At 44.3% G+C, this 8,882-nt stretch overlaps 1 protein-coding gene across 1 annotated transcript; it reads left to right on the top strand.

The window, feature by feature from the left end:
• The first annotated feature begins 5,405 nt into the window (after positions 1-5,405).
• On the top strand, positions 5,406-7,964 carry LOC119650800. The gene has a single exon (XM_038053938.1). The coding sequence runs from the start codon at positions 5,406-5,408 to the stop codon at positions 7,962-7,964; it is 2,559 nt and encodes an 852-aa protein (XP_037909866.1).
• The last annotated feature ends 918 nt before the right edge of the window (positions 7,965-8,882 follow it).

Genomic DNA, 8,882 nt, shown 5'->3' with positions numbered 1-8,882 from the left:
GAAGGCATTTATGTAACGTACATAACTAAGTACGATCTACCTTTAGGACCGATTGACATTATGGCAGATAAGATAATGAGTTATATAACGTAAATTGCGCCTTTGCTTTATCGTTGATTAGAAAAGCCAAAATGGGAAGATCTATAAGTAGATTGTCAAATTGTAATGGTGATGAGGACGTTTAAAAAAAATCGGCAGACACGTCAGGCCGATTCTTGCTTTCATGAATCGGTTGAAGCGGTAATATATGAATATTGATTATAATCTCCCTTAATTTCTCTCAAGGTTACCGTCAGTACTTCTTCAGGTTTCAATTGGATACTTAACCTCATCGTCATAGAAACGAAAGTGTCTTACAGGAACTGGAGCATGGACTCTTCCAGTGTCCCAGATTTTCACGAAATGATAAAACTGTGTAGACAAAATTCAAGGCAAAAAAGTTATACCATAAAACATGGTGCGAAAAATACTCTCTCAGGAAAATTGAGATACGATCAACTGCATCATTGGATCTATCCTAAACAGCAACTCGAAACGTTTGCGTATTTGGAATTAGGAATTACAAATAACGGTGAGACAAACACATATCGTAAAGCCGGTATGGGTTCGATCAAAGTGATGTTATCACTTTCGCTGGCTTTTTCTTTCTGCCTAACATGAAGTGGTGGGTTAGCGAAGAATTTACCCGCAGTAATCATCAGGCGGTAGTGTTTGAAATCAAAGAGCATGGAATGGGGCAGAATCTCAAACTGACAGCTCCAAAATGGAAGGACAGCCTCTTCTATAAAGATGGGTCTGACTTGGTGTATGATGCCAGTATAAATCAAGGATCAGCACAAAAGTTGACCAAATAGCTAATTCAGTCAGCAGAAGAAACTTACCGTAGAATCGTCCAAATTTCGAAGAGAAGATTGGACTTCCAGAGCAGCTCTCCACATTCAAACAATTGAGGTGCGATTTGCAGAAAGCAATCAAACAAAGCAAAAACAGAAGTTTTAAGAACCTCTGCAACAAAGCTGACGTAAACCCCTGGGGCAAACCCTATAGAGGTGATGTCAAAAATAAAGGGGAAGAAATCACCACAAGTAACTTGTCCGGCAGTGCTCTCGCAAAGATCGGACGTCATCGAGGCAGCTGTTGTGCAGTTTAGGGATCATATCGCATGTCAGCGAAGATGAATTACTCCAGGTATGCGAAAAATATAAGAGAAGAAAGCACTGCGGCCTGATGATATTCCTAATAAAGCAATGAAAGGTGCCACCCACACGAGGCCACACATGTTTAAACAAGCAATGCAAAAAAATGGCTCGTCGAAGGGATGTTCCCTAAAAAATGAAGACAGTAGCGTTCTGTTGCCGAAAAGTAAACAATCAATTTGGCGATCCGTCATCAAATCGCCTAATATGCCCTCTGGATACGATGGGGAAGATACTGGAGGGAATAATTGCCAACAGATTGCGCGAGGCAGCTGAAGATGAAAGAGCTTTTTCCGATATGCAGTTTGGCCTCAGGCAAGGTCGCTCCGCCATCGATGCAATAAAGGTGGTGGTAGACACCGCAGCCACTGCCATAGAAGGTGAAAGATGGCAATGTGGGGCAAAAGAGTAATACGCAGTAGTCACGTTGGACGCGAAGATCTCAGTAAACTCCATCAAAGCGCCCCCATCCGAATAAATACTCCACGCTACTTGAGAAACATAGTGTCAAAACACTCTATAGACAGGGAGCTAAAGTACGAGAGCTACGAAGGCACAAATTACTACCATGTCTCAACTGGAGTTCTTCAGGAGTCGGAACTGGGGCCTTGTGGAACATTATGTATGATGTTCCTCCTCCGCCTGCATTTACCAGAATGGGTGAAAGTAGCAGGTTTCGCAGACGATATTGCTGTGATTGTTGTTGCGTTGTTGCAAAGCGCATCCACGTGATTCAGGCAACAGCTAGTGAAGCGATCTGGCAGATTAAGAGTTGATTGGAAACTGGTTCGTAGATTACAAAACAGAAGCCAAAAGACCCTGCAATACTTCAAAATTCGGGTTGGAAGCCAGACCATAAGAAACAAGGAGGCGGTTAAATACTTAGGTGTGATCCCCGATAACAGATTCAAATTCAAAGCGCATGTAGAGTACGTTGAAAAGTGGAAGTACTGTTGCAGCCAGCACTCTCGCGAATGTTGCCAAATATTGACGAACCCAAATGCGTCAGTAGAGTGTAGCTATCTCCGGTCATTAGGTCAGTCTTTGTCTATGCCGATCCTGTATGGGCTGTAGCATCAACGACTAAGGAGATTAGGAGAAGCCTATTACGCTCGTACAGATTACGTGTCCTGTGAGTGATTTGGTGGGGGGGGGGGGGGCTGTTGCCAGTAGACATCTTGGTTGAAGAGGATTCACGAATCTACATCAGGAGAACGACAATCCAAAACACTGTGCAATAGATCAAAAGTGAGGAAAGGACATCAATGGTCAAATGGCAGACCGGATGGAATAGCTCAACGACAGGCCGATGGAAGCATAAGCTGATTCCGATCATCCATATGTGCTAGTTGCCAGCTAACGTAGTTTCTATCTGGTCCCGGTGAATACCGCAAATATATGCATAGGTTTGGGCATGAAGACTCGCCAGAATCTAAACTTGCCCAAGCGAGTAAGAAGACGCAGAGCATGCAATATTCTATTGCAGTCGCCTTGCGGCAAATGACAGGAATTAGTGATATTCGTAACTAATGTGCAGAAAGAACTCTGTATAGCGAAAAGGGAAAAGCGAGCGGCAGACACACGAGAATGACAGCATAATTGCTTACCGGCCCCGTGAAGTAATATCTAACGACAGTTGTGCTGGGTGAGTGGTGCACGGGTTGGTGGTTTAGTATGTAAGCACGGATTTACGTTCACGAATCCTGCACGTCAGCGATTTCTGCTGATGTCTTTCCACATCTTGATTTAGCTGCAAAAAAAAAATAATCCATGTCGTGCAGATGGTAGAAATGAGAATTTCTCGACGCTTGAAGAGCCTTGAAATAGATATGAGGACGAATTACACTCTGCCAGATTTTCGAAATTAGGGTGCAGTAGAAGGCTGAAATTGGGAGGGGGAGGGGGGGGGGGGGACAGGACTCGATATCGGATTTTAGCACTGTGAAAGGACAAATTTGAAAAATTGGGAAAGGCTTCTCATCGCATTTACGAAGAAGAAATGACCTATCTCATCTGGTAAAGGAATCGAAGTTCCTATTACTTTGCTGAACGCCATTTGAGAATATCTTTTGAGGTCAATTGGGAAACGGTAAATTGGAAAGGCTGATCACTCAGATATTTTGCTCATAACTTTTCAGAGCAAGGATTGAGTAAGAACATATTATAACTATGAAATTGTCAGCAGGACTGTAGGGTAAGTTCTTTGGGTATCACCTCCAGCTGCTATGTATATTGTCAATTGTAGGTCGCTCTCATATCAGTTAATGCGCTCCATTATTTTTTGAAATTTAATGTGGAATTACGGATTATGGATAACGACACATAGGATAATCGATTCGCATGCGCATATTAATATATGCCGGTCAATATATATAGATATGAGTATGCATATTCAATCCGTATGTGTTTGGAGCGTGCGCAGATCAAATAACTAATTCTCAATCTTCGTTTTTTTCCTCAGGTAGAAGCGGCAAATAGTGTTCATCAGGTAGAAGTCAGACAGGTTAGAGGCGACTCTTTAAAATCGTAGCAACCGTTTCGCATTTTCCTTACGTGCAGAAATCTTAAATAAAAAGAAAGCAAGAAGGAGTGATTGTGCTTAAGATGTTCAGATGTTCGATTTAATACAGATTTTAACATGCGCACGCAATGTATGTGATATCTCGTTGTACCTGGGCTATAAATTAATATCAATTCCATCTGACTCGTAATAAAACAACATCATCCAATACCCAGGAATAAGAGGAAAAGGAAAAAACGAGGATCTTAACTGTTCGTTAGTCGTCTACAGGTCTTGGGTATTAGTATTCGGGAGGCATGATAACGGAATTGCCAGCGTAACATTTCAATATTCAAGCCTTGGGGCTACGTTGCTGAAGTGCATTTATCTTAATTTGCTTTAAAGCGATCGATGATACTTTGTTTAAGACCGGATGGTATTTGCATCTCAGATGGAACGAAGGGGCTCCAATGCGTTCAGGTAATGGACTTCTTCGAATTCTTGTAGAAACGAATTTGTATGGACGCGTTGCAGAAATAGTTTTTCGAACAATGTAGAACTCATTCATAGAAAATTCCGTAAAACCTCCGAAGCTCGTAGGCAAAATAAGTATTTATTTGTGTATTTTCGGTTACTTCTGGGGAAAACCTCCCACTACTGCACTAATTGAAATTATTGTCCCTTCATCCTTATTTTTAAGGACTTGTCACATCAAATTAAGCAGCCTCCGATAAGACAAATCAGTCAGGAAATAACAATCATCATCATCATCATCAACGGCGCAACAACCGATATCCGGTCTAGGCCTGCCTCAATAAGGAACTTCAGACATCCCGGTTTTGCGCTGAGGTCCACCAATTCGATATCGCTAAAACCTGTCTGGCGTCCTGGCCTACGCCATTGCTCCATCTTAGGGAGAGTCTGCCTCGTCTACTTTTTCTACCATAGATATTGCCCTTATGGACTTTCCGGGTGAGATCATCCTCATCCATACAGATTAAGTGACCCGCCCACCATAACCTATTGAGCCGGATTTCATCCACAACCGGACGGTCATGGTATCGCTAATAGATTTCGTCGTTATGTGGGTTACGGATTGGTCCATCCTCATGTAGGGGGCCAAAACTTCTTCAGAGGATTCTTCTCTCGAGTGCGGCCAAGAGTTCGCAATTTTTCTTGCTAAGAACCCAAGTTTCCGAGGAATACATGAGGACTGGCAAGATGATTGTCTTATACAGTAAGAGCTTTGACCCTATGGTGGGACGTTTCGAGCGGAACAGTTTTTGTAAGCTGAAATAGGCTCTGTTGGCTGACAACAACCGTGCGCGGATTTCATCATCGTAGCAGTTACGGTTGTGATTTTCGACCCTAGATAGGAGAAATTGTCAACGGTCTCAAAGTTGTATTCTCCTATCCTTATTCTTCCTGTTTGACCAGTGCGGTTTGATGTTGTTGGTTGGTTGCTTTTTGGTGCTGACGTTGCCACCATATATTTTGTCTTGCCTTTGTCACAAACGAGCAATCGCGACAACGATGGGTAGCAAAGGAGTCGAGTTCGAGACGCCGACCGATATGGACCACAATATGTTCCGTGTTTAAAAACGTGAAATAAACAATTCTTGTAAATCAGTTAAAGACTTTGATTTCTGTCTCGGCCCCTGTGACAGATCAGAAGTGGGATCTTCCTTTTCGGTTTCAGGGAATGCAAAATGCCGCGACAAAAATTCCCAATCGCAGATTTAACGTGCCCGGTATTACGGAAGGTGCTGCACGACCGGGAGTTGAGATCGGCCGGGCGAAAACCGGATTTAGTGAAGCGGTTGATCGACAGTGAAGGTAGCGATGAAATCGAATTGTCCGACAACGAGGACAATGACGACGACCTTCGACAGACGGTTTCCGCTTTGGTGGAAAATGTGGCGTCAATAATGGCGGCGATTAAAAATGGCCAAGTCGGTGTACCACCCGTACCACCTGTTCCACCCGTTCCATCAGCTGTCCTACCCCAGGACGACGATGCTGTTGCCGAAGCCCATCATCAACGCACACCATTCAATATTACCGCACCGACTCATTCAACGGCTTTCGGCGATATCGAGCCGACACTACGACGGCGCAACGAGACGATGACGTCAACTCGTCAACCGACCGCGGAATACGTACTTCAACCACGAGATGTTATCGGGATTCTACCAACATTTGACCCGCTCGACGATGTGTCCCCATCAGCCGAACAATTCATCGACCGAATTGAAAAATTGGCTCAGGTATATCACTGGGAAGAATACCTCGTTCTGTTTGCCGCTAAGGCTAAGTTGAAAGGCCCGGCGAAACGATGGATTGACGGATTGCAAACGACGTTTGCAACGTGGGAAGAATTCTCCAAAGCGTTAATTGCAAATTTCCCCAGTCGATTTACGACAGAAGATATGCGACAGCGGCTCGATAGCAGCCGTTCCGCACACAACGAAACAACCGAAGAATATTTTTTCCGCGTCTGCGCAATGGGACGACGGGCGAAGCTTGACGACGAAACGATCGTGTATTACATACGACGAGGGCTTTGTATGAAACCATTCCAAACTGCCATAGCCACGATGCATTTCAACACGCCGAGCGAAATGCTAGTGGCCATACGACGATTTGTAGCGAACGATCCGGGAACGAACGATAGTTCCAATAGCGTTCGGGGTGAACGAACGAATATACTCCGATCGCCGCCGCTGCTGAATGCTGCAAATCAAAATTCGAGGCTATGTTACAATTGTTTCGAAAGAGGGCATTTGTCGTTGAACTGTCCGAAGCCGCAACGAAGACCACGATGCGTGAAATGCAATAGAACTGGCCATGCGCAGAATGACTGCCCGACAGCCGCGCGAACAGAAGCCAACCGCCGAGAGACAATAAATCGTATAGCACAACACACAGACAACAAATTGCTAACGAAGGCAGTGGAAATAGGCGACGATGAATTTGAATGTATTGTGGACTCAGCAAGTAGCTGTTCTTTGATCAGACAGTCTGAGGCTCAACGAATTGGACAGATTAAACAAGTCGAGCCAGCACAACAACTTAAAGGGTTCGGTGGAGCTGTATACCTTTGCAATAAGAAAATAATTGCAACAATCAGAATTGACGACGTGATACTGGAGGGAGTTTTGTATATCGTGGACGACGAGCAGATGGATAAGCTGATACTCATTGGAACCGATATTCTACTGCAAGAAGGTAGGTGCTGCACAATTCGTGGTCGTGAATTTAAAATGAAATTGGAATTCGAGAACATACGAACCGGACCAATATCATCAATCGATAAAGAACAACTGTCTGAAGTATTGGAAAAATGGCATAAGTGTTTTTCTACTAATTTATCAACGATCGGTCGTTCAAATTCCACCGAAATGGAAATCCGTGTTACAACCAGCAAACCAGTCAGTCGACAGCCTTACAAGGTTCCGTTCCCGAGGCGATTGAAAGTGGAAGAAATGATCGACGAGCTACTGAAAGCTGGAATAATTCGACCGAGCGAGTCGGAATATTCATCTCCGGTCATACTGGTCGCGAAATCAGATGGTACAGACCGGCTTTGTATCGATTATCGAGCATTAAACACGATTACAGTGAAGGAACCATTCCCAGTTCCCAGTGTGGAAGAGCAAGTGGCACAATTGGCCGGAAATTCCTTCTTTACTACGCTGGATTTCATTTCAGGATATTACCAAATCCCGATTGCCGAATCATCGAAAAAGTATACGGCTTTCGCCACTCATATAGGCCAATATGAATTCAACGTAGCTCCATTTGGATTGACCAACGCTCCATTCAAATTCCAAAGAGAAATCCGAAAAATCACATCGAGAATGAAACGACGAGTAGTATCTTATGTTGACGAAATCATCATACCGAGCAAAAATATCAAAGAAGGCTCGGAAGCGTTGGATGAGTTCTTAGGAATATTAGCGGAAATCGGTATGACATTAAATATAAAGAAATGTACATTTTTAGCGACCGAAGTATCCTTTTTGGGACATCGAATCACTAAGGAAGGTCTTCTACCCGGTGAAGTGAAAACCGATGCAATCCAGAAATTCCCAACACCTAGTAATCGAACCGAGGTTCGACGGTTTCTTGGACTAACTAGTTTCTTTCGACGATTCGTTCAAGGATATACTCAGATAGCTTTACCGTTAACTCGATTGCTGAAAACGAAGGATGCGGAACCATTTACATGGACATTTCTTGAACAGGAAGCATTCGATACCTTATGAAGAGCTCTTTATCATCCACCGATTTTAGAGATCTACGACGTCAAGTGACAGCCCGAAGTCCACACGGACGCGAGTTCGAATGGAAAGCTGGAGCCGCGATATCGAGGGCCGTATGTAATTTCGAAAGTCTTAAGGTTCGACCGATACGTCGTTGAAGATATCGAAGGTCTCCAACGTCGACAAAGGCGCTTTAATTCGGTGTTCCACGCCGAACATCTTAAACCGTGGTGCACAGCTGCACCTTTCCTCGACAACGATACCGATGGGAGCGACAACGAAGAAGACCCGGGGAACGTGCCCGGCCAGGAGTCCGATTTGTCAGGAGTGGCCGAACTGTCACAAAAGAGCAATCGCGACAACGATGGGTAGCAAAGGAGTCGAGTTCGAGACGCCGACCGATATGGACCACAATATGTTCCGTGTTTAAAAACGTGAAATAAACAATTCTTGTAAATCAGTTAAAGACTTTGATTTCTGTCTCGGCCCCTGTGACACCTTCATTGATATGCAGCCCAAGATCTCCCGCGAATAGCCGCCTGCTCGATTTGGATGAAGGCAGTTTGTACGTCTCGGGTGGTTCTTCCCATGATGTCTCTTTCTCGAGGGCCAGGTTAAAGAGGACGCATGATACGGCATCCCTTTGTCGTAGACCGTTGTTGATGTCGAATGGTCTTGAGAGTGATCCTGCTGCTTTTATCTGGCCTCGCACATTGGTCAGGGTCAGCCTAGTCAGTCTTATTAGTTTCGTCGGGATACCGAATTCTCTCATGGGCGTGTACAGTTTTACCCTGGTTATGCTATCATAGGTGGCTTTAAAGTCGATGAATAGATGGTGCAATTGATGTGCATATTCCAACAGTTTTTCCATCGGTTGCCGCAGAGAGAAAATCTGATCTGTTGCTGATTTGCCTGGAGTGA

The sequence above is a fragment of the Hermetia illucens genome, chromosome 3, assembly GCF_905115235.1.
Source record: "Hermetia illucens chromosome 3, iHerIll2.2.curated.20191125, whole genome shotgun sequence".
NCBI classification, from domain to species: domain Eukaryota; kingdom Metazoa; phylum Arthropoda; class Insecta; order Diptera; family Stratiomyidae; genus Hermetia; species Hermetia illucens.
This window is presented reverse-complemented; position numbering and strand designations above follow the sequence as displayed.

Excerpts from the sequence above, each read along its gene's own strand:
- LOC119650800 (XM_038053938.1), top strand. The coding sequence starts at position 5,406 with ATGCCGCGACAAAAATTCCCAATCGCAGATTTAACGTGCCCGGTATTA.